The sequence below is a fragment of the Gasterosteus aculeatus genome, chromosome 1 (assembly GCF_964276395.1).
Source record: "Gasterosteus aculeatus chromosome 1, fGasAcu3.hap1.1, whole genome shotgun sequence".
NCBI classification, from domain to species: Eukaryota; Metazoa; Chordata; class Actinopteri; order Perciformes; family Gasterosteidae; genus Gasterosteus; species Gasterosteus aculeatus.
In genome coordinates this window covers 10,838,762-10,865,097 of record NC_135688.1, presented here as the reverse complement: position 1 = coordinate 10,865,097, position 26,336 = coordinate 10,838,762, and the positions used below count along the sequence as shown (strand labels likewise).

The window sequence follows — 26,336 nt, the reverse complement described above, 5'->3', positions numbered from 1 at the left end:
AACTGCAGAAAATGCACAATAGTTTCTTCACATTTTATTCACAGAAATATAAAGTAGTATGTCAAGTACATCACTTTGTACAAAATTGTACAGACTCTTCAAAACTCAGTCAGACAACAGAAAACGTAGCTTTTAGAAGTGTTAAGAAAATAAAAGGGAGGCATGAGCAATCTGTGATATGGGCTCTTGCAAAGGACGGGTTTCACTGAGGCTGTTTCATCAACATAATTAACACTTGATAGGAAAAATGTAATTTACACTTTATTCATGGTTTAGGAATAAATATGTTTCAAAAATAGGATTCAAATTGGCACATGAAACGCTCCGTCCGCTCCTCCGAACGGAAATCTCTCCCACACGGCTAAATGGCCACGCTTGAAAAGACAGACGTGTGACCTTGATATGTTTATTCCGACGTAGCAAAAGTGTTGCATATGTTTGAAATACAGTTGCTGAAAAGTGTCAACTTTTCTGTTCCTGTTTACAAGTGTGCCTTTGAAACGACAGTTTGACATTTGGTAAAGAACGCTTGATGCTGAGACGACACCGGTACAGTAAATGTGAAGCACCGACCAGCAGCTTGAGGGTTTAGCTCGGCACAAAGACCAAAAGTTTTAATAAAATGCGCGTACTGGCATATTTAAAGCTGGCTAACAAGCATTCTGCCTCCCTGAGCTTTTTCTCAGGGACCTTCCTGAACCGCCACCCACGCGGTGGATGAGACGGACCCAAGTGTGACAGCTGTATCCTGCTGTTTCTCGTCTTTGTGCTCAGATAAGCTCACCAGCTGCTGGCAGCATAGCTTCATATTTATTACTTACACGCGAGTAATATTGATTTGCTGAATGGATTCTGTATTCTGTATTTATGCCCAACGATTGCTACAGGACGATATTTTGAATACTGTTTTGGGTTAGAAGGAATGTGCAGGACCATGAAGTCAATTCGTACAGTAACGGGAATATTTTGCGGTGGGAAATTTATTTTAGTTTTGAATTATCACCGTACAAAGCTTAAACTCATTACTCTGTCAATGAAAAGTAAAGCAGCATTTGTCACATCTTCTCCTTCAAGAATGGCCATCTAGGTCCCTTAAGCTCACTGCTAAAGTCCACACAAACGGCACACAATACTGCCACCACCCCAAAAAAACAAGTCCCAGTCCCTCCACTAGCCTAAATGCTGGGTTTGGATTTACTAATAACTTCAAGGCATTACTTCAAAGTGAACTATAGTAACAGCATATCTAATCTACAGGCTATTGACATGATAAGCTTCAATACAGAACCAGCACCAGAAGGAGGGACCACGATGTAAAAACACTACTGCAGCACGCGATCATTGAAAAATATTTGGACTCTATTACATCACCACACACTCATAGAAACAGCCCAGTGTGACAGCAAAACAGGAGCCACCTCGACATGTTCATACAGACCGAACGTGTGTTGTTCATCCTCCGCCTCCAACACCTTTAAATGGATTTCTATCACAACATATGACCAGCTGCGTGTGCGTGTGTGTGTGTGTGTGTGTGTGTGTGTGTGTGTGTGTGTGTTGCAGCCACAAATAAAACTGTGAGAACTGTCTCAGTACGGAAATGCATGTTCAGTGAGTTTTAAGCAGAAAATGACGGTGATGATGATTGTGCAAGATGTTAACACCATCCTCCTTGTCGCCATGGGCAACAATCCATTCAGGTCCAAGGTAATTGTCAGGCACTTAGACCCTTTTGGCTGTACACAGTTTAAGAAAAACACCTCTGACACCGGCACACCCGTGATTGCTGCGCCGATGTTAGAAAGCCAGAGCAGGACTTTGTATGGAAACCCTGCAGGGACAGTAAGGATATCCGGGACAGACTCAAAGCAGATTTACAAACATTAACGGGAGGCTCTTGGGAGCTCGGAGGATCTCTGAGGGGAGGGACTGTTTCTTCAGGGTCATTTCAAACTGTCGTTCGGTGGGACGGTGACAGAGAATCTGCTCCCAGGGAGTTGTGGTTAAGGGTGAACAGGAAGGGGTCAGAAGTGATGAATCAAAGCCATATGACTCAACTGGACTTCCTTCCACTTTCCTCCGCCCACTCATCTTCCCCGCTGCATTTTCTACACGTCTTGTTTCTTACTTTTGCCTTCGGTTTCCCGGCTCGCTCACATTCTCAACAGCCGAGTTTGAAACGAAGCTGCCGATGCCCGATGGATTCGCGAGCTGCTCTCACCTCTGTCCTCAAATTAGAAACCAGGAAACTGCCTCAGAAGACCAAACAAACAAAGAAAACAATGGGCGATGCAGCGATTTGGGACGTTTTCTTTAAATCATCCCCTCCAATACCGACCCCCCGCGCCGGGCCGCTCAGTAGAAGGAGTACTGGTTCTCTACTGCCCGAGCCCGGCGGGTCCCGTCGGCGTCGTGGTAGTCATCAGGTCCACCGCCAGAGGCCTCGAGCAGGCGCTCAGAGCTGTTGCTCCGGCTCTGTAACCCTCCTCCTCCTCCTCCTCCAGTACCCGGGTCACTGCGGGAGAGGGAGGGGAGAGCGGTGGGCGAGGAGGAGGTGCTGGAGGAGAGCGGCACATCGGGTGGGGGCCCTGCGGGCGCTGTGATCCCAGGGGGGTGGAGGGCTGGCTGGGATGAATCCGTCCAGCAGCCTGCTTCCCTGGGTGGGGTGAGAACCGGAGGCCCCGTCACATCTGTAGCAGATTGTGGGAGGAAGGAAAGAATAATAATGATAAAGGCGAATCTATGCTGCTAGTAATTGTTTGTTTACACCGGCGAGCAAAAAGGCTCCTTCGTAGAGCAGCGCGTCAATGGAGCCGGCGCGGGCCCCCCTCAGCGCGCTTTCTCTCGGTGGGCAATAACACCGCCCGCACACTGGTGCCAAAGACTCGCCTGACCATCAGTGAGGCTTTTCACGGCCCGAATCAAACCCTCGCTCTATGCGACTGTGTGTAAGGGAGTGGGTGCGTGTCGGCCCGGCGTTGGAGGAAACAGAGGGGCTCTTTGTGACCGCCAGGGTGAGTCGGGGCCGGAGTCTCGGCCCGCATACAAAACTCCTGTAGAATAATTGCCCCCCCTCACTCTCCTGTACAGGAGGGCATTCATCCCACGCCAGCACAGCAGAGGGCCAGTAGATCTCATTTTATGGAAGTTTCTTAGCATCCTCCATTACTCTTTGTTTTTTTTCTTTAAATCAGATATTTTTATTATGTTTGTGCTTATGTAAATTATGGGATCACATCATTGCTCTATCTTTTAAAATTCTTAAATTGATATTGGCGCAAATAAATCCGTTTCTGTAGGTGTATATTGTCTAAATATATAGTAATCAGACAAATTACATTTTAAAACAAACCAGAATCCGTCTAAACAATTATTCCTTTATTTCTTTTGGTATATTGGGACTTCGGACTTTTACTTTGTAAAACTAATACACAATACCAGATCCCTAAAATCAAATTCAGCCATCCTCAATAGTTTGATTCACACCTTCTTTTCTCCTACTGTGAGGTGTCACAGTAAGAGAACCTAAATCTCTCTAATGATGCAGCTGCAGCAGACCTCTGAGGTCATTCCACACACATCCCCGCCTGAGAACCCGAAGCGAGGTCCAATCAGACAATATGCATTCAAATAAAACACCTTCATTTAATGCTGGATCGTTTCGCCTCTTTGCATAGTAATTAGGCATGTTTACATGCCTCTACATGTTAAAAAGAACACAACACAAATTTGGTTACAACGTCTTGACATCAACGGATGGTCGACTCTCCGGTGGGTGCGACTGGCTTCGGGCTTGTGTGGCGCATGAACAGTTTCCCTTTGTGCGGTTGTGTACCTGTGCTGGAGCTTCGCTGCACTTGCACGTAGGAGCGCAACGTGATGTCAGCGGAGCCTCCGGATTCAAGGGGGATGGGGTGAGCGTGGAAGTGTCTCAGCATGTCCGACACGGTGTGGAACCACAAGTGGTGGACGTGGCACTGGCCGTTTTCATTCACCGACAGGCGTAAATGCTGGGAGAGAAAACGGGATGGATGGGAGACACGGCGGTAACACTGGGTGAGAAAGGATTGTCATACAGGTGAATAAAAGGGATGTAACAGAGGAAAGAGAGTCGGCAGGAAGAGAAGGATAAGAAAAGCAGTGCACGCCTAAAAAGAGACAGAGGTCAGGTAATTATCTGAAAGGCTCGAGCGACAGAAGGCTGACACCGGAGGAACACTTCCTTCCTTCCGTCATGTGCAGGGATTGTGTTACGTAACACAAAATGCTGACATTGCTGCATCTTTTCCCGGGTTTGGATTACTACGTGCGCTGTGAGCCGTCTTTAGAAGCAGGGGGGGAAATGTTTTCATCTCTTTCTTAACTTCAAGTAAAACAAAAAAAATGAAGAAAAAAAACAGTTGCAACTTCTCGAATATCCGAAGTGAAATTAACCAATTAAATTTCCAATAAATACATTTCATTTTTCGACAAGGGTTCAGAAAAAATTTGCCATATTAAAATAAAGAATAAATGTTTTTCTACTTTTCATGAACTAATTTGAATACATACCAAAGACAACCCGTCAAAACATTTACAAATAACAAAACCAATACTTCCAACCCCTAAATCTAAATTATAACCACACACCGTTAAGTTTAAGATCTTCTAGTAATACAATGTCTTCTCTCTTTTATCTCCTCACCTTAGCTTTGCCCTGAAAGTTGAAGGTGAGGACGTACTCGCCGGGCCGCGTCTCGCTCTGACGAATCACAAAGAGCCCGTGACTTCTGGCCCCGCCCGCAAGCACCAACTGAGCGGCACGCACGCGGGACAGTGTGCCGTGGAACCACGGGTAACCTGCCAGGCTGGCATCGCCATCGGACTCTTTCGCTCCTTCACCGCCACCTGAGTCAAAGCCAATCGGTGCTCTCAGTATCCTTCTGTGTTTTTGAGCGGCAGCGTACGCTGTGATGTTACTTCTCTGCAGAGAAAAGTAAATGCTGGTAGTCGTTACCTGCAGAGGAGTTGGAGGCCTGAGCCTCGGGGGACTGCAGGAAGCGCTCTAAAGGCATGTGGGACGGGTGCTGGGTGAAGGGGGGCTCCCTGCAACGCACTGAGGGGACGCCGTAATGCTCTGCTGCTGTCGGACACGTCCTCTCCGGCGCACGATACACACCTGAGCACGTTGTTGGGTGGATTTTAACAAACGCACGCGGATCAGAAGATTTGAATGGTACGAAGCGGGTGCAGACACAGGAAGCAGCCTTCGCTCACCCTCGGACAGCAGCTCACAGCTGCAGGAGGCCACCATGGAGCAGTCTTTGGAGGCCTGGCCATTGGGACACGACGCCAGCTCGATGTCATCGCCGCTGTCACTGCACACGAGCAGGCAGGTCAGGAGGAGCGCAAGAGCGTGTACACACATGTGCAAACAAATCTGACACACATCCAAATCTGGCAAACAGGGACACAAATAATCTCTCTGTCTACGTCCTGAGCTGCACCGACCCCAGGGAAGTGAGGGGCGATGTCAGTGGTGCAAAATGTTTTTGCAAAAGCAACCTGTCAAAAAATCCACCAATTTAATGATTGATGACGGTGTGTGTTCCCCGTTTCCTGTCCACCCATTCCCACTCACTCCTTCCCTCCATCCTTCTCTTCTCTCAAGGCAGCTAACAGCAAATATTTGTTTGGTGGTTTACCCCGGGTCTATGCAGTCCTGGATGTCAGCGACCCAGGAGTTTTTCTGAAGCGAGTCGATGGTTTCCAGGATGTACTCTCCCCCATTTTCCACCTGCGGAGGCAGCCAAACACTGAAGTCACACACTGAGCTCCATTCAGTCAAAGGGGGGCGAGCTTATTTTCCAACAACTTGATTTTCCTGCAGAATCATATCTGAAACTGAAGCAGGTGCACACGTGTTAATGTGGTCGGAAAATGGTTGTGGTTTCTACCTTAAGAACAAAAGTGTTGTCTTTGTCGGGCATCTCCAGCGGCATGGTGGTCCTCACCTCCACGATGGCTGTCAGAGGGATGCTCACTTTGGGCTTCGAGGACTAAAGTGAGAATGCAAACGTACACAGAACAAAATGTCACATTTATGTTTGTTGTGTTCTGTAAGTTTAATTTGAATTGATATTTTGGAATCTGATGAAACCACAAGCTTGATCGCTTATAAAGTCATACTTGATTTTGTTGATTTTTTTAGGAGTCCAAGGGGTCCCAAGCTAAAAATGTTCTCTGCCTGCATATTGCAGAAACGTGTAACTAAACTAAATGTGCATTACTCCCTGTGTGGCACTGTAATCTTCCACATGTGTCGTACCCCCCAAATGCATAGTTTGTAATTATGAACTGTCCAAAGTTAAATTAAACCCTTCTTTACGTCCTGCAAGAGGCAATCATTTATAAACATCAAGCTTTTAGTTAGTGGTGCAGATTTAAATAGTTCCACTTCCCCCTCTGTCTTTAGTGAGAAACACACCCAACTTCTCCAAAACTTCAAACAATAATTAAGGGGCAACATGCAGTCGGAATCTACGGTACAAGATGTAAAAGCAATGAACTGCATCCGTACTCTTAAATAAAATAAGACATTTAAACATTACATGAGATTGCGAAATAGGCACTCAGTCTTTATGGCGCGTCTGATTTCTGACTGCATTTCACTTCTCAGCAATTATTCCTGCTGATTTACTGAAAAAAACATTAAACTGTTTACAAGAAAACATCCTGGCCTGTACAGAGAGTTGCATCTAGAAGATAATCTTAACATGTCCCGTGAGTGTGTTTGAGTTGGTGAGCATCGGTGTGTGTGTGTGTGCGTGTGTGTGTGTGTGTGTGTCAGGAGGGGCAGAGCGTAACGGGGGCTGACTGATGGTCTGGCGGAGGCTTATCAGCTGATCTGTCTGGAGAAACACTGTTCTCATCTCTGTCTGCCGGTGCAGTTGGCTGCCATCCACACCCGCAATTCCTTTCCCTGGATCAGATGTCAAAAACCACTTCCTGTATTAAACCATTTTGACCATTTCCTGTACGTCTCTACTGCGGCCCGCGCGAGCCCAATCTCATTGGGAAGTGTCTGATGAAATGTTAAGAGGGAGCAAAGCAGTCTTAATCAGAGCTCCATGACATAGATCCAACGGCCTGACAGGAAATACGTGCAGTTAGTGCGGCCAGTCTTTTTTTCCTTGCTGTGGCTCGTCGTCCTGAGTCCTGAGGCGTGTCATAATGCCGGCAGTCGGCGGATTGATGCCCCCGACAGGGATTGAACCACGACCAGTCAGCCAGCACCGGGCTGGATTGAGGTTTCATTAGTCAGTTTGTTCTTTCCAACACCACTCTGCACTGTTATGATTTGTGAGACTTGAATAAGACGGCAAGGATAAAAGAAGCCCCAGTGTTTGCACGGCCTGTCGAGATGTGTGTGTGTGTGTGTGTTTAATTAATGTGTCACTTAGGCTGCAACTGCTGCTCTGAAGTTTCTCCTAATCTCAGTTAATGATAATTTCCCCACGTGTAGAAGTTAATAGAATTTAACAGATGAAACTGCTGAAGCACATTAAATTACACGGTGCCCCTGTGACTCTGGCAGAGTTTTTGAGTGATTCAGAAAAACTATTCGGGTTCCTATTTTTAGTTTGTCACTGCAGACAGTTCGCCAAAGACAAGGAGCAGATCAATATTTATGTTTTGCACATGAAAGGAAATCTTTGCAATCTGTTGCCTCATGTTGAAATCAATGAAACAGCTTCCTCTCTCTATCTCTTCTATGCCCCCCCCCCCCCCCCCCCCACCTCCCACACCTGCCTCCCACCTGTCCTTACCCCCCGACCCCCTCCCTCTCTTTCCACAGGCTTATCCCCACATTCCCACCAGCCATGATCAAAGGACAGTGGCAGATTTGCACACACTCAGCTGCACAGCCGCGTGGTCCTCTTAAGGTCAGGGACAATGATCTGGAAATCCCATATTCATGTGACTCCTCTCAGGGTCAAAGGGGTTGGATTCTCGGGCTACATTTATATCTGGGCTGCAAAATTGATATTATTTTCAAAAATGATCTTTTCAATCAATTTCATGCATAATTTGACTCGTCTTGAAGAGCTGAAAATTCTCTTTTCCAATGCTTTTAAATGGGCCCTTGCACCTGTATTTGTTTCTCTGTTTCTGTGACTGTGGTGCCTCTGGTGAAAAACTGGATTTTGAGACAATCTGTAAGCCGTCCAGATTCACTATAAACCCCAACTGTGAAACAACACACATTTTCTTTAACCTTAATTGCCTGTTTTCTGTTGGTATTGTCAAGGTCATATGTTAAAAAACGTGTCGGTCAGGCTGAGTGATGGGAGGGGGGGTGGAAAAAATTATTCATAATAATAATAATTCAAATCATCCATTGACCACCTAACACTAACTCAGCTCTAGACCCCAAATCTCCTGCTTGTCTGCTTGTGTTTGTGTACCTTAGGTGGAACGTAGAACTCCAGCAGGAACCTTTCACCCCCTTCTTCCCTCTTCGTCTTCCTCAGCAGAAGGCGGCACTTCTGCCACTGTGCCGCGCCCATACAGTTTGTGTCATCAGCCACCATGTATCTCAGCGCTCCCTCCCTCTGGATCTCCAGCATCTCTGTCTTGTGGCCCTGGGAACCTCTGGGGAGCCGCAGCTTTTGGGACCATTTCTCTCCCCCTGCGGCCTCCCCTCCCCCACCCACTCCTCCCACTCCTCCACCGTTAACCCTCCTGGCTCCAGGGGGCCCGTCGGGTTCGGGGGAGGCCCGCCTGTGCCACATCTCCTTCACCCCGTCCACCACGCAGAGGCTCATGTTCCTCAGGGAGAAGCCCTTCTTGAAGCGAGCCTTCGGGTGACTGACCGACACGTCCTCCGAGCTGCGCGACTGTCCCAAAGCAGACACTTTGTGGGTCGGCTGGGGGTCCCGGGAGGCAGCGCCCCCGTCCATCCCCCCCCCTCCACTGTCCATGCTATCCAAGGATTCACTGGAAGCCCCGGCGTCCTTGCGTCTCTGGTAAAGGTCCTGGCCGTAGGACAGCGGGCAGCCCTGGATTCCAAGGAAAGGAACAATGCTGTACTTGGTCGCTGCGCCGGAGCCGTCCTCCCCCGGCGAGGACGCCTGGTTCTCCCGGGCCTGGGTCAGCGCCGCCGAGAAGCACTCCAGGAAGTGGCGGGCAAAGTGCTGCGAGAAGCTGGCGTCGGCGCCGGGCGAGTCGTAGCACGGATTCTCCAACAGGAAGCGCTGGAACTTGTCCGCAAAGTCGGCAGCGGAGGCCCGAGCGTGGAGCTCGCAGAACTCTCGCCAGTCCGGCAGCGGGCACGAGGAGGAGAGCTCCGGGCTACCGGGCAGCGCCGCACCGTTCATCACTGGGCCATGCCAACCCACGAGGAGAGGCTGTGGGGAAGGAAGGAGAGCGCAGCGTCAGTGTGGAGGAAAAGGAAGACGGCGGCGTGGATGGAGGTCAAATGAGTTATTTTTCAGATTTTGTGTCAAAAACACAGGCAGAAGGTTTCCCTTTTCAAAATGATCTACTCTTTTACTTGTTGCCATATTGCCACTAATCGTATTGTGCAAATTGAAATCAATGAAAGTAATAATCATGATTCCAAGTCCTCCACCCCAAGAAGAATGTAACGCAACCCATTTTTTGATCACTTTGCTACATCTTATCATTCAGTTGTTCAAGATATCAGAGGGAAATTCCCAGGAAAGTTCGGGTATTGATCATTTAAGAGTTAAAGGTTTGTGACAAGCGCTCAGATTGTCCTCTTCATGGCCCATCTTTCTCACTCACTGTTGTTTTTCCACATAATGAGTGTTTCATCCACTCATCCTTGCATTCCTCTGCTCCCCAGCATGCATGCGTGTGCGTGCGGGTGTGTGCGCGTGTGTGTGTGTGTGCGTGCGTGCGTGCGTGTGTGTTTGGATGACTCAGTTGTCAGCGCTGCCTCTCTCTCTCTCTCTGGTCCGATCGGTGCCAAACCACATCACATCCCCGATAACACTCCTCTCTCTGTTTTACCACCACTGTGTCAGTGGCAACAGCCAAAGCCAGATCTCACCCTCCTTCTTCACCTCGGCACATGACTACTACGGGACTAGCGAACGGCAACGCACGAGCGCACAAGCGTTGTTTTCATTACGTCTGTAAATCCAGCAGATGTGGATGTCGTCTGAGTGGGCGGGCTGGGTGGCACACGCTCCCTGAGCTGCCAAAGCTCATTCTCAGCGCTGCTGATGCTTCTCTCTTTTTTTTATTCACAATGTGCACTCAAATGTTTTGTGTCATAAATACATGCGAACAGCAAAGTTCCCTGGGATTTTTCCTGCAAACAGCGTTATTGTCATTTGAAAAAAGCATCTGCGTGGGTCGTGTTTTTATAAAGGATTAGCGCAAATGTAAAAAAAAGGGAAATAAGTCTTTCAGAGATTTTTAACAACAAGCCATTTCCTCATCTTTCGTTCTCCCACAGTTTAGAAAGAAACAACGTGCCCCGATGAGAGAGGGAGGATAATGATAAGGGGGAAGAACACAGGAGTCCCAGCTTTGGAGAACCATCCTGTACAACGGCGTCAGGATTTCAGAGGAATGCTCTGACGGATACAGACACCAGGGAAGGCTGGGATTAGAGGAAAAGAATGAAAAGTACAGCGAAAGAAATGCGTGGAATCCCCAGAGGATTATGAAGGGCCAAAACTTAAGTCACTTAGCTTCATCTTATTTCATCTGCTGTGCAGCGGTGGGTGGTCGGGGTCCTAAAACTGAGCTGTTTTGATTGAAGGCCCGACAGCACTGTGTTGTTGTTGTTGTCGTTGTGGTTTTCTCTCTTGTTCTGCCACCGGGGCTGAAGCCCAGCAAAAGGTCCCGAGCTGGGAAAGCTTTCATAACCCGGTGACAAAAATTCATCTTGACAGGTTTTAGAGGCTCGTGGAGACACATAGAATGAGACGAGATGTTTTAATAAATGGCGGTGACGATACCAGAGAGAAAAATGACTGATTTGATCATAGGCATTTTATCATAAACACGCTGTTAATAATAAATATGTTAATGGGAAGTATTTACTAAGCGTTAATAGCAATGTTTGTTTGTTTGTTTGTGTTAAGTGGTTAAAAAAAAAGAGAAAGTGCAGATTTGTATCTTCTAAGCAGCCGAAAACCAGCAAGGCTTAATGAACTTGAACCAAATTTAGAACAATGGTCCTGCTTCCCTTGTGCGTGTGTCTTTTTGTGTGTCTGTGTTGTGGTGTGTGCTGTGTGAGGAAATCAATATCCATTCAGCTATTTAAAAACCTGCACCGGGCCAACTTTCCACTTATTCAGCAGACAAACAACAACACACAGTGAGGTGCATTTCTCACAACTCCCGTGCTCCTGCAAAGATGAGGACGCATCTCTGCAGGGTACTGATTGCACACGTGCACGCGCTCAGAAACGCACACACACACATACACACGCACACACACACACACACCAACTTTCACTCACGGAGTCAGCATGAAACTTAAGCCATGAGACGCAGGAGGAAGTGGACAGCATTATGTATTTTTCAGGCTCAGCAGACTGAAGCCGGCCATATACTGCAAAGTAGACGGGAGTGAAAAAACATTGAGGGGGGGGGGGGGGGGGGGGGCAAAGAGGGGGGAGTGGCGGAAGTCATAAAGCAGAGCTGAGCATTTCCTGCATACACATGTATGCATGATTATGACAATCAAATATTGTCATCTAAAATAATGTGTCAGTCACAGCGGGCCTTTTACTTTTACTCTTCACATTCTCCACATCGCAACAACCATTCATCGTTTCTCAACAGCCCTTTGAAATCTTTTCTGACTTCCTCAGTTGGGTGTTGTTTCCATGACCACCGCACGGTGTACCAGGGATGCTGGGAAACAAGCAGAGAGGTCCGCAGGGGGGTTTTCAGTCCCATGTTGAGTTATTTATCAAGTCTACATGTTGAACTTATTAACAGAAAGCTATTAATTGACACCCGCAGCAGTTTGAAGTTGTACTTTGTCCTCCTGATCGACCAAAGTCTGGTATTTACTCTCTTTTTCGCTGCGTTTTTGTGGGAGGAAGCTATTGATGCTCCTCTTTAACAGTGTCTCTCTGTGTGGTGTTTGGCAGGTATTACACTGAAAAGTGGGTTTTTAGCGCTTTTCCACTGAAAACAGTTGCCTGCAGACAACGATAAAAACAGCGCACCAAAACTGTGAAGTCCCTGTTTACATTCTCCCACGTAGGATTTTGGTTGATGGATCTTTAACTTTTACACTTCCGTTTTCTGTAAAGAATAAAGAATCGGAATATTTCCCCACACTGGGCGCATGGACCAGCTGCTAAAACAATCAGTGTGCGGAGGTGGAGGAGACAAGGGGGGGGACAGACTGTAGGACGAGGGGGAGCGGAGGCACCGTGTGGACTCTCACATCTCCACGACTCCCCCCGGTCTCTAATAGCTTCACTGATGGACCTGAAGCACAACTAACAAAGAGCGAGCAGAGCCGAGGGGCCTCTTAAACCGTTCACCTCCATCCTTCAAACTTCACAAGACACACCCCCCCCCCCCCTCCCTCATGCACCTCTTCCTTATCCCCTGTAAAAATCCACGACGGCTGATATCTCCGTCAGATGGTGGGGAGTTCTGTCTGTAACAGTAAACTGAGTGTGGAGGAGAAGGAGAAGCAATCAGCTGCAGCCTGCAGAACGCATCGCGCGGGATAAGTCGCTATACGTGTGCCCGGCGGGGCCCTCGCAGAGACACATGCCTGATTCATACGTGTGGTGCTGTGGGTACGAAGCGGCTGAGGAAAGGATACCGCGGCCAAGGAAAACGGATGTGACGAGGATTTGTGTTTTTAAGGCTGTGTGTACACATACCTCCGTGCACTCGCGGACACATAAACACGGTAGTCTAACAGAGTCCTGCATCCAAACACACTCGTGGCTGTGACCAGATTTATGCCAGCGGCGAGCCCTCAGTGATTGGCTGATGGAGGATGATTGGTGATGTTGTGCTCCCACACATCCCCCTCCCCCCACCACCACCTCCCCCCCCTACCCCCCGGGGAATTTGGTGCCTGCCATGTTTTATAAGATTAGCCCGCCGCGCAGCAGAGGACACAGCTAGCAGCACTGTCAGTGTCCGACAGCCTTCTGAGCGCACGACATCTCCATCGCGTGCTCTTATCAAAGTTGGAAATGTCGCAGCAGCTCCATGTGGATTGAGGACGTTTGGGGATATGAGATGTTTTTTATGCACGCGGGATATAAAACCACAGCAAAACAACCCTTTTGTAAATGCATTTAAAAAGTAAAGGAATTAGGTGATTTGTCCGTTATTCAATAGTCAAGATTTCCTGTTTTTCTTAATTCATATAATTCAAAATAGAATGTTAAAAAAAATAGAAAGGCAATTGAAATTGTGTTAACTCCATTAATCAATAATAAAAATGAACATCAGCTAAAGACCATTTTGCAACTTTGATAATTTGGGCTGATTGATGGTGGTGATATCGAACAGAAATTAAATAAAGTCTATCACAAGTTCTCAGAGCCAACGACGATATCTTCAAAACAACGTTTCAAAAACCAAAGATATTCCCTTTGAAAGTAGACAAAAGCTAAAAGGAAAACAAAAAAGAAAGTCTGGTGGAGGTGGAAGGCTGAGCAGGGGAGATGCAGACACACGATAACGCTGGAAGGGGATCAGACGCGGCAGCCGCAGGACGAGCAGAAGAAGGGGTCATTAGTGATACTTTTCTTTTCCGTCATTTAGATTTGCTCACTTGGCAGCAGCCGGTCAGTGACCTCTGAGCCGACCCCTGATAACCTCGTCCTTCCCTGATTCAACCTGAATGTAGCCTGGAGAGTTTGAATGAGCCCCGGCGCACTTCAGGACCGACTGCCCTGATGAAGGGGAGACGCTCCTGATCCAGACACTGATACACACGGCTGCATAAAGCTCTGTGTGTGTGTGTGTCTGTGTGTGTGTGTGTGTGTGTAGATGCAGACCGATGCAGATAAACCAGACTTGATGAGAAACGGAGACACAAACAAACTGACGTTCACCAGTTGGCTTTTAGGTTTTTTGCCATTTCATAATATCGGTAGCAGGGCCTCATCAAGCGTGTCTTCTGTACCATCGCTCTCTCCCTCTCTCTCTTTCTGTCTCTCTCTCCCTCTTCTGGCTTTTTCCGCTAGTAGCGACAACGTAAATATTGAGTGAGCTCAGCCATCCATATGGCGGCCAGTGATAAAGGACGGAGCGCGTGGGAGACGCACATTCCGCCACCGACTGCCGTTTCCTGTCTCTCGCCCACCGGGTCTAACTGATCTCACAGATGACCGCAGGCCTCTCGCCGGGGAGAAATAGGCCACAACCTGTGTGAGCATCAAGTGTGTCAGTTAATCCAACAGATGGGTTTTAATGTTTATCAATTCAGTGACGCTGAGTGACGCTGATGCAAAAAACAGCCTGATAATAAAAACTGAGGGTGGAAGTATGACGCAACGTAACATCACTTTTTTGGCATATGTGATGAATGTTGTTGAATTTTGTTGACCACAATCCATATCTTCACCAGATTATGTCAAAGATTTGATGAGTTGTGAAAGAAAGTGACAAATGTTGTTCAACCATCAACCCCAAATAGTTTCATTCATTTAATCGATTTTTTTTCTACTGTTTTTAGTGTTGCGTATTATCAGAATATCACATTGACAGTAGCATTGCATTCCGATATTAGAATGATACCCATAAAATATCACATAAACATCCCTGATGACCAATAATATAGAATATAGTTATAGAATAAGAACAAATAACAAACAAAATTCTTTGATTTGGTGATTGGGAAGCAGACTACTATCATACATGTGACTGTGAAGTAAAGGCCTATATAATATCAGGGCCCGTGTCCTGCAACGATCCGGCTCGTCAGGCTTCATATTTACCTAGTCTCTCGTGAAGCCAATGAAGAGACACCCGAGAGGAAGTCAATAGCAGGCCTGTAACCGGGCCCCCGCGGGCCCGCGGAGCCCCTCCGCAGCCGGCGGCGGGTCGCTGTGCAGCGGGCGGCGCTGTGGACTTCATGAATGGGAAGGGCTGACAGCTCCACGGATGAATGGGAGTCACGAGTCGGTACAGCGGCGTTGGATCGTCATCTCGAGCGGGCCCTGAACGTCCCATCTGATCACATCAGCCCCCCCCCCCCGATCCGTCCTGAGACCGACCACACTGCACTCCCTCGAGGCTAATAGAGGCATTATGGGAGAAGCCCCCTTTTTACACCGCGACCCTCTCCGAGCATCGCGCCTCGTGCGCGTGTTTGCGTGTATACGTGCGCGTGCGTGCGTGCGTGAGCTCGACACCTACAAAAAAGAGCCTATTGCACTTGTTCTCTGCCATTGAAAAGACAACTCTCTACGCAGGATTCATCGCGGGGGGGCAATGCATCCCCTGCTCACCTGGAGCTTTGTTGTTGTTGTTGTTGTTGTTACTCGCCTCTTTCTCTTAACAACACCTGCACACACAAAACATCCTCCCCCAAGATGTCTCACCGCTCTCAATTCCAGCTGGTCCAGACAGAATAAGAAATAAGACCACGCAGCGGCGGCAGCTCTCACCTCAATGCGGGACGGCTTTCATGGCGGGGGGGGGGGGGGGGGCGCGGGGGTCTCCGAGAGGATCCCGGTGTTTGTTTCCGTCAGGGTGGTTTTCTATTTTCTGGGATCGAACATGGCTTTTTATCCGCTGCTGCGCCGGTTCACGCGCACCCCATCTCTCCTCTGCTCTTGTCTGCGGACCGCAGGCAAGTCACAGAGAAACAGAGGCAACTCGCACTTCCGGGTTTATCCTTTCAAAATAATGTAATCAACAGGGCTTTTTTTTTTAATCGTTTTGGGTACTTGTGCTCTCTCTTGGTGACTCGTAACGAATTCAGGAACATTCCTGGCACTTGGTTTATATTGGTTCCTCTTTTTACTAAAGAGGTAGTAACATGAAGTATTACCTATCCTTTTGTTATATAGTTAGTACATTTGTGTGGTTACCTTGTGTGGTTACCTTTATACATACACTTATAAATACTTTTATATATTTTCTCAGGGTTTTAAAACCATGGCACGATTCTTAGAGTGTTGCGTTTGATAAAATATCACAAAGTGACACTTAAGCCGTTGTGTCGTTACCCTGGACAGACTAACTGTCATTTGAACTCAGTTTCTGTTTTGTTTACCTTGGATTACTGAACAAATCAGAAATACAGCGGGTAATTCTGAATTGAGGATGTCAGAACACATTGTGTAGTTGTTATAATGTTGTTAGCATCAGAGTATTGAGGAGCTGAAGTTGCCACAGAGTTCAGTTAGAAATATGACAGTAAAGTAGATAACATAGGAAGGAAGGAAGGAAGGAAGCGTGGCAGGTTGGCACAAGAGGCCCAAGAGCCTGTTCTGCCAGATTAACCCACACTCGGAAAATAAAGTAGATTTATAACGTTTTATTTCATGTCAGGGCTTACATGCATGACATTAAATAGTTCCTTGGCTTTGGAAAATGATTCATGCTCACATAGAGAACCGAAATGTACTATAAAAACACTTTCATTCCTGGTTCCTTAAAAGTTGCCGTTCTAAAGAGAACCTCGCAGACAGCCATTCAGCCAGATTAAGTAACCATAAAACACGTGTCTTCTCTAACGTGACTGTCAAAGCTTTTATTTTGAAGGCACACTCGAATACCAGTCAAATGATGTGTGTCCGCTGACCGCAGCCTCCCTCGGTGCGTGCGCGTGCGTTTCACTGATCTATGCTATTTAAATGACTGCCCTTTAAATGAGCCACGCCCTTTTATTGTTGCTATATCTATCAACACAATACGAGAGATCTAGTGTGTGTGCGTGGGTGTGTGTCTGTGTGTGTTCGTGTTGGTGCGCATGTGAGAGATACTTCATACTGTAAGACATTTGACCCCCCCTCACAGTATAGACAATTGACACAGGGAAACACACAGGGCCTTGAATAACACGGTAAAAACAAAAACAGTTTCAGTGCCAAACACACACACACACACACACACACACACACACACACACGCGCACACAGTTACAGTATGGACTGGATGAATGAAGCTTCCTCGTGGGTGTTTTTCTCACTAATATCCTGATTTACCGAAAGTGTTGGAGTTACGTTGTTGGCACGAGTGAGACTTCCCTCCCGTGGCTCGGTGACGTTTACTCCACTCAGGAGTCAATCCTCTCAAAGTGGATTAATAGCGAAGCTGTGCTGAGCTTCACTCACTCAATGAGCGATTAAGGGGCAAAAACAATAACCCCGGTCCAGACACGGGCTGGTGGTGGTCGCGAGAGGGCCGAGCATCTGACAGTGTTTGCTCTCAAATCTGCAGCTGTGCATCTGCTCTCTTCGGTCACAGTGTGCGGCGACTCCTTTAGTGAGCCGGTAAGCAGCTCTTCCCGATCCATGTAATGATTAGCTGTAAGAGAAATGATTAAGCAAACGTTGGCAGTTTTACTCCCAGGAAGCAGCTCAGGGATTCCCAAAAACCCTTCAATGTAAAAATAGACCTCCTTCAAAACCAGAGGTCCCATGAATGTCTGATGAGCGGGCGCACAGTTTGGAGAATCATTGGTAAAAAATTTACAATAACTCATTTTCTCCAGTCTGCCACATTCTAAACTGTCCAATGCAAAAGTCAATCTAAGCCAGCAGAATCGATTTGATGAGAGAACAGTTGAGTAAAGAGGAGCCACCGCTGTTGTTTTTACTTTAATCGCTTGTCTCAATTTAAACAAGGAGGAGAGGAGCTGCTTAGTGTCTCTCTCTCTGTCTCTCTCCAGAGACCGTCGCTGCTTATTGATCCTCACACATTTCCTGCCGGAAGGATGAATCAACGGGATCCGTGGGGGCGGGGCTACAACCTCCTGGTCATCCACAGACCTGCTGTCTCTCCCACATCACTTTTAGTCCCTTCGCCCCAAGTCCAAATCCCCTCATTGAGTCATCATCGACTTATCACCTTGTTCCTTCTTGCGAGCGCCGCGCCCCTAAAGGTCACCGCCGTGCAGACACACTGACCCGTGTGTAGCAGAAGCCCGTAACGTCACGCTGCACACAGAGAGCACGGCCTCCTCGGTGGGCGCCATCGATCAGCGGCTCACAAATGTCCCTCATTTAGATTTCAGAGAAGGGAGACAGCCTGAAAGACAGAGGAGAGGAAAACAAATAGATGCTTTGGAGGCGATTTCCTGTGAAAGCATCCAAAGTGGTTGAGGTGGCGGTTGTCTGCCGGACGCCGTTTGAGGGTCAACGTGTCAGCCGGCTTTAAGAACAGGAAATCACACAGCGAGCTACACACTCCTTCAGCTGCACCCTTCATCTGTACCAATGTGTGACTGCTCCGTCTGCACGCATGAATGAAGCAGCTCTTAAATGTTGCAACATGGAGCTTTAATGGGCGATCGTCAGCCAAAGAAGCAGCAGAGACACTACAGACGAAGACGTGAAAGGTGCAGCGTAGATTTACTCTCTTTTTTTTGATGCATCATAATTACGTTTCTGTTCAAAGCTGAAAGCCCTCGCAGGAAGGAGGCCGGGGCGGAATGAGGCTCAAACACGGGACTTTCACGCAGTCGGCCTGCGTTCATGTCACGTGTTGATCAAAAAGTCAATGTTCACTTACAGTTTAATGTGCAATGTTTTCTACGTAACTTAAGTCACATAATAAAATGGAATTATGTTACGGCTAACTAGTTGATCACTGGCAGCCCAGTCTTGCTTTAGTTCAGTCAATCAAACTGTGTGTTCGCTGGTTTCAGCCTCGGTTAAGTCTCTTCACACAATGTCAAAAGGTGTCAGTCTACCAGCTGAGTCACACAAACTTGCACCAACTTGCCTTTGCAAAACTGAGGTGGCATGAATCACCATCACTGATCCCTAGACGACCTGGTGGTGAAACATCGCTCATCATCGCTGTGTCTGTGTGTTATTTCTGTGTCACACCTGAGGTTGTGTGTGCATGAACAGGAACAAGAAAAGCGCGTCAGTAAGTCGCTTGCTGGAAATAGACTCACATGAGCTTTAATTGTGCATCAGGAAACACATGAGAAGGCGACAGGAGCTGAATACATCTTAAATACAGGTTTTAGACCGTTCAATAAATTATAGCAAACGGACTTTATATATTTGAACTGCTTCTCTCACAGCTACAGGTCCAAGGTACTTACAAGGTTTTACAGAGAAAATAATTGGAGCATTTTATCAAATATGATAAAAATGAGCTCTACAGCAGAAATATGTTACTCATCGACACCTTACAATTTTATGTTTAAATTTCTACTCTGACCTCCAGGATTTTACTTCGGCGGGTGAATCTTTCTTTCGTTAGTAAATGTATAAACGTGTATAAACGCTGTAGTTAGAGTCATAAAGCATTTTAAAACGCCAACCAACGACCAGCTCCAAATTCAGCATCCGGAGAAGCCGATCACGTGGCCGAGTGATTCAGCCAGACCACGTCGGAGCGAATCAGAGCGCAGGGGGAGCGTTCAGCTCGGAGCCACCTGACAGGGGAGGCCTGTTTCCATAGCAACGGCCGTGGGGGGAGGGTGATGAAGAGGGCGTCAAAGAAACTGCATGCGGACAGAGGGGAGGGCGAAGGCGAGCAGAGGCATTTCCAAAGGGGATTATGACAGAAAGATTGATCCAAAATAAAATGAATGAAACCTCCCAAATACATACACACACACACACACACACACACACACACACACACACACACACACACATACTCTTTGTATCCGTGTCCTCGGCGGTTTATGGTCCGTGCTACTTAGCAACACAAAGGAGGAAAGTCCTGAATGGTGTGTTGGTTCTATGAAAGCAATGAATGAGATTTTACAGCCACAGAGAGGTGAATGAAGAGGAGGACGCTGAATGGGAGGAAGCAGGATTCATATCAAGTGTTTACAGAAGTCCTTTCTCACTGGGGCGTTTGCAGCTTAAGACTGATGGTTTGTGAACGGCAAACCACCAACAATTTTAACAAGTTTCACTCATGAAGCAAAAATGGTGAATGTTCTTCAAATGTAGCTTCTCTTTGGGTAATCGATGTGAATTCAATCAGTTCCATAATTATTTTTTCAACTGCCGTGAACCAAACTCTTCTAACTTTCTAAGTATTTAGAACGAAAATGTAAAAATGTTTAGAAAACCATTATTAACTGTTCTTTCTTTGAAGTCCCTTTCCGTACAAAATAGTCTAAACTATCATATTAATGTATAAAGACGTGTCAGTAACCACAAGGAGTCCAGATACGTGAAATGTTCATTACCTTTATAACTTATTACATGAACAAATTGCTGTGATGGTTTCGTATTTTTTGGTTGGGTTAGCCATCATCATTTTGACAAACAATCCATTTCCTACAAAGAATGTTGTCCTCCTTCCAGGAAAAAGGCTCATTGCTTCCATCCAAAGCGGTTTAACAATTCTATTCTATGCTAAATGCCATTAAACACACACAATAGGTAAAACAGATAAGGCGATGCAAGCAGACAGACAAACAGGCCTAAATAATTAATAATATTAGTAATGAAGCATTACTTTACTGCCCTCTGCTGCGTTCACAATGGAACTATGGAAAAAAGGAAAAACAGGCGGAAATAATCCACTTTATTCATTTAATGTTTCATAATGGGTAAAAATCAGGATGACACACAGTATCCTCCTTCAAACAGCATCAAAATAAACGTGACACTGCAGGAACTGAAATGCTGACCAATCGCGTGTGCAGCTGTTGAAGGAAGCTCTCTGAGCAACGATGAAGTGAACCGTGCACTGCGGTGAAAACAAGCCCGGGCCATTAGGCCCGCTGAAGACTTTTACTATTCCAGTTTGACGTTGTTAATATTTATGGATCTGTCGATACGACAGCCGGAGAAGCCCAGCCGAGGAATGTGTAGGAAATAGAAAGATGGAGGCCGGTTAGAGGAGAGGCGCAGTGAAAAGGAAAAAAGGTGTGTGAATCGAAGGTTTGAGGGTAAAGGTGAATGCTGCTCCGGGAGGAAGGCTGAGGCTGTAATTGGGCCGAAATCGCTCAGTCTGCGCTGAGTCACAAGCAAAAGCGGGCTTGAGATAGAGGGCAAAATGGAGATGTGTCATCCGTCGGTCTCGTTATTCTTTCATGGCTTTGCGCTGAGGTGATCTTTTGAGCGGAGGCCGCTCATGAAAAATGCAGCCCCACTGAAGTGCAGGCAGCCGTCAGCGGGGCTGCTGAGGCTCGAGTCACCGGCACATTTACGCTGTGGATCACAGCAGACATCGGCCACTTTGTCTTCCTAACCAGACTAACCCTAAGCCTCGCTGAGCGGGTCACGATGAGCCCACGTTGGTCCATCAACGACTTGTGTAAAAAAAGACTATTGTAATATTACTGATCTGTTTAAATTCTAATGATGGTGAACAGTGACTTAAGACTTCCCCGTCCTGTACGTGTCTCTGCACCCATTCATTCATACATACGGAGGTGCGCCCTTTAAAAACGGGTTGTGACTATATACTTTAAGTTTAGTCATTTCCTAAACCCTCACAGTTGTGTGTCCCTGACAACGGATTGATTCAAAACGTAAGCACTTTATTTCACTCGATGGGACATCGGAGTGAATTTGTCACGATTAACACATTATTTCTTGAGGGTTTTTTTGTGAGGTTACAGTGACCTTTGACCACCGAGTTCTAGATCAGTCCAGAGTTGGAAGACATTGTCCAGTGAAACGCTGTGGCTCATCGATGCCTCTCAACGGTTCCTCTGAGGAGAGGGATTTTTAACAAGTAGGCACTGTAGCCCAAATAGCTGCAAACATCATCATCAACACCCTGCGTGAACCATCAACAGGACCAGTGCAGATGATCAGGACGATCAGGAATGACGGCGCAGGACTAAATGCGCCTGAGCGACAAAGCCGAGTCGACTCATCTCATCCTCTCGTCCGTCCGGGGCGGAAACGTCTCACTGCCGGTGTTCCACACACCTCCACGCGTCTCGGCTTGATGGAAGGAGGAATAAAAGACAAGTGTACGACGGTGGAGAACTTCATGAAGCAAAAAAGAAAAATGCATCACCGCAGAATAAAAAGTTGATAGTTGTGTCGTCGTAAATGACTTCTTTGGATTTTTCTTTTTCATGACAGACGTTGACGGTGAAGAAAATACAGAATGTCTTCAGACTGAAACAACCTGGTTGCAAAATGCAAAACTATTCTGATCAATATACTGAACAGTATAATCCAACATGAGCCATTTGAAATAGTGCAATCTTTCCCAATGCTTATCTTAAATTAAAATGACGCAAGAAACAAATAGCGCATAGCCTTTATTTGGAATATATCTGCATTGCCAAAAGAAAGTAAGCCGGAGAATGCACAGTACTCCGTCTTGGAAAAGAAAAGACTCATTAACCGCTAGTGTGTTATTGCTGCAAACCTTGATCTCTTTGTGCCAAAGACATATTTTATTAAACTTTATGCTTAATCACTCATAGTAGTTGAGTAGAGTAGTAAAACCTCAGAGGAATGATAAGTAAACTTAACTACTGTATGATTTGTTCCACCACCTCTTAAAATGACCACCTCATCCTTTATGAACCACATTACCCATTACAATCTGCAATTAAACTAATAACATTTACCATATTACCTGAAGTAATAAATCAACCTGGTCTTTATTAATTTAATTCTCAAATTACTCTAAATTCCAACCTAACCCACAAAGAACCCCAATAATGTCTTCATTATATTTTTGTTCTACACTGCCACTGATTAATAGATTAATAATAACATTATGAATAATTGGCTCTCATTATTATGTTTATTACGTATAAGACGGAACCGTCTGTTACTATTTTGCTAGACGTGTATATATTAATAGCAACTTGTTAAAGATCAAGAATCAGGAAATGAAAAGAAGAAGAACCCATCTTTGAATCTATCGACCTTTTGATTTGCGGTTCACAGCCCTGCACCGCCTCCTAGTGGAGATTTGAGTTACTGCAGAAACAAAAAGGTGAAGCTCAGTCCTCAGGAGCACGATCAGCTCTACGTGCAGGACATGCATGCTGCTGAACCAGCTCAGAGGTTTTGGTCGTTCTCATGGAAACGGTGCAGGTGGTCAGAGTACCTGGAAGTGAGAAAAATGACATCAGATACCTGCCGATCAAATCCGCAATTCATACAGGATGTAATCAATATAAATATTATGGACAAACTCACTTTTTTGCGCAAAAGGCGGAGCAATCTCTACCGATACTCTCACTCCAGGCGGTTTTGTACAGCACCTGGGAAAAAAAAGAAAAAAAAAGAAGGAATGAGTCAACAGATACAGATCACTGCAGCCGACGGGACTGACCGAGGGGCTGAAAGGAGACCCACCAGGAAGACCAAACAGTGCAGGAACAAGGTGTAGAAGAAAGCAACAGTCCTGGCCATCTTGTTGGAGAGAATCCCACGGCCCTGAGAGACACAACAGTGGATTAGTCAAGATATAGAACATGTACAAAGAGTGTGAGTGTGTGTGTGTGTGAGTGTGAGTGAGATTGAGGCTTACGAGGCTCAGGGTTGCTTTGTCCCACGGGCTGAGGCTCAGGTATCGACGCTGACGCTCCTGCAAACACAGAATAGCCTCAACAAAAACATCATTTGGAAAGTCTCAACTCATGTAGTGAATGTTTGGTGTCAGTTGTTTTTTAGATGCACTTGTATTTGCTCAAGGGGGATATTTTGAGTAAGGAGGTGCACAATTAGGACGTTGTGTCATCCACGCCTGGTCAGTTGTCGAATATCAAAAACTATTACAGTAAATAACCGGCCAAAGGGATCTCCGGTGCTTTCATCAGTGTGCATGGACTGAAGGTATTTCTCGTACCTTCTTACTGAAGGAAGCAAACGGATCCAGTCTCTCCTCGTACTGGGAGGAGTAACGCATCACAGTGTCGTCGCTGCCGCCAGCCTACAGCCAGGAGAAAAACACACAAACAAGATCAACAAGATCAACTAGGTACGAGAAACGAGAAGATCACTGCAGCCCATCTATCCATCCATCCATCCCCTCATGCTCACACACGCACTTTGCCAGGGTAGCTCTGCAGGAATTTGATTTTCTCGTAGAGTTTGATGTTGTCTGCTCTCAGGCTGTCCAGCTCATTCTGCAGCGCCTGCATGGTCTGCTGCATGGAGCGATTCTCCTGCAGAGAAAACAGATGAGAAAGGAGTTATCCTATAAAATGACCCAGGAATACAGGATGTGTGTGTGTGTGTGTGTGTGTGTGTGTGTGTGTGTGTGTGTGTGTGTGCGGCAGAGATCGTGACTCACAACTTCCAGCTCCTGATTGCGGGAGCGGAACCTCTCCCTCTGGCTGGAGATGATGGAGAGCAGAGAGTCCATCTGACCCTGGGGAAGCTCGGCATGGGGGCCCAAGCCTGAACCTGGAAGATACACAGATTAAAAAAAAAAAAAAAGAAAAAAAGAAGAGTAAATGCCATCGTCCATTTGATCTTTTAACATGAATATATTTCTCATCTCGGGTTGTATGATTTATTTGGAGATTTTAATAATAGTTTGTGGTTGAAATTGAATGTCTCTTTGTATTTGCAGACTGAGTCTGAAGCTGAGTGAAGACCTCAAAACTGGACCCGAGTGTAAATTCAAAGGAAACGGAACCGTATGAATCACTCTTAGTTTAAAGATAAAATTATTTGGACTCCTCTTTAGACGTAAAGTATAAATTAATATTTTTACCTTTTTAAACAAAAAGCTCAGATGTACAGAAACCTTCTGAGTAGGCAGTGATATCTTATGGTTAATTCACCTCAAGCTTTCTGCAGTACGTCACTTTAAATTCAGCGTGCTCTTAAATATACAAATTCCAAAGTGCTTCAACTCAACTGGCGACATTTTTAGCTCTCTGTTGCAATTCCTCTTTCTCAGGTTGATGGTCCAGAGAAAACGCTGAGATATCTTCTCAACAGCCCCTACTTTCTTTTCAGGGAGAAACGTACCAGTAAACATCGCAGAGGCCTCTTTGATGGGATCCGGGATGTTCCCCATGTTGCTGACCTCCGACCCGTCTGCGTCGGGGCGCGGCAGGGAGGACATGGCCTGGATGGTGCTCAGGTCGTGTTCCAGCTTCAGGATGAGCTCCTTCTGCTCGCCACTGGTCCGCACGGCAGACGAGAACTCCACCTGCAGCTCGGAATAACGGCCTGTGGGGGGTGGGGGGGGGGACAATTGCTGGATTACTTTGTATTCATTGTGTCTTTCGATTGTATTTATAGTCCCCCAAAAATAGCTCACCTGTGGAGGCTGTGAATGGCAGGAGCCTTCCAAAAGACCCAACCTCTGACTGAGACCCTTTCAGGTGACTGCTACACACCTTCCCTGTCTTTCTAACAGACCTTTTTTCTCTGAGAATACCTTTTTGTTTCATTTTTTTAACCATCCGTGAGTTCAACAAGGAACATTTCCATCAAGAATTTTTGGCAGCGGCAAAAAAAAAAGCAAAACATAAAAACTACCACAGCACACTCTTAGTATTTGTATAAAAGAGATTTACTTCAATTATCACACCTAGGGTGCATGTGAATAATAATGATGATGAATCAAATGTCAATCATAACAAATACATTGTGAACGTTTCATACAGTGATATTGCTTTTCAATGTTGTAGAAGGGACTGTTTTACAGTGCTGAGAACAAACAACATGATACGTTTAGTAAATAGAAAGATAAAGAAACAATGATACATGAGGAAAAACGAAAGGGAGGGAGACCCCAAAAAGGAGGATAAAGCATCTCAGGAGTGACTGAAGTGCTGGGGAAACAACTCTCAAAAAACATCTTAACCATCCCTTTACAGTCATGCAGCCTTTTGTACTACAACACACATGTACGCGCACACACACACTCACAACATCGGCAGTGGGAGAAGTTATGAAAATTATTACTTCCACATCGTTGAAGGTTGGAGAAATCATTTAAAAGCAACTCTGAACTCGCTAAAGCCTCAACAAGCATCTTAAAGCTTTCCAAAAAGGAGGAGAGGGGGGTTATTGGGGAAGGGGGGGGGGGGGGGGGGGATCTCCCCGGGTCATTTGGTTGTCAGACTATACTGTGGTTTAAGCTATAGGTGAGCTGAAGCGGCGACACAAGGTAGCGGCAGTCAGAAACCGTTCAACAGAGGTGGATCACTACTTCACTATTTGGCTTTTTTGCTTCCTCTTTTAAGTCTTGTGAGCATTCGTTGAAATGTTTCGTCGCTCCAGATGTTT

General features: G+C 46.4%; 2 protein-coding genes across 2 annotated transcripts; both read right to left on the bottom strand.

The window, feature by feature from the left end:
* Positions 1-19: 19 nt before the first annotated feature.
* sh2b2 (SH2B adaptor protein 2) lies at positions 20-15,828 on the bottom strand. Its single transcript, XM_078098324.1, has 9 exons — positions 15,624-15,828; positions 8,448-9,389; positions 5,937-6,038; positions 5,685-5,776; positions 5,257-5,357; positions 4,997-5,158; positions 4,685-4,887; positions 3,836-4,010; positions 20-2,690 (listed from the first exon to the last, which is right to left on the bottom strand). The coding sequence occupies exons 2-9, from the start codon at positions 9,357-9,359 to the stop codon at positions 2,356-2,358; spliced, it is 2,082 nt and encodes a 693-aa protein (XP_077954450.1). The 5' UTR covers positions 9,360-9,389; positions 15,624-15,828; the 3' UTR covers positions 20-2,355.
* A 6,546-nt stretch (positions 15,829-22,374) lies between these two features.
* cux1b (cut-like homeobox 1b) lies at positions 22,375-26,335 on the bottom strand. The gene is made up of 9 exons (XM_078098323.1): positions 25,363-26,335; positions 25,068-25,271; positions 24,382-24,494; positions 24,137-24,253; positions 23,935-24,018; positions 23,617-23,673; positions 23,442-23,522; positions 23,283-23,347; positions 22,375-23,190 (listed from the first exon to the last, which is right to left on the bottom strand). The coding sequence occupies exons 1-9, from the start codon at positions 25,505-25,507 to the stop codon at positions 23,142-23,144; spliced, it is 915 nt and encodes a 304-aa protein (XP_077954449.1). The 5' UTR covers positions 25,508-26,335; the 3' UTR covers positions 22,375-23,141.
* Position 26,336: the final 1 nt, after the last annotated feature.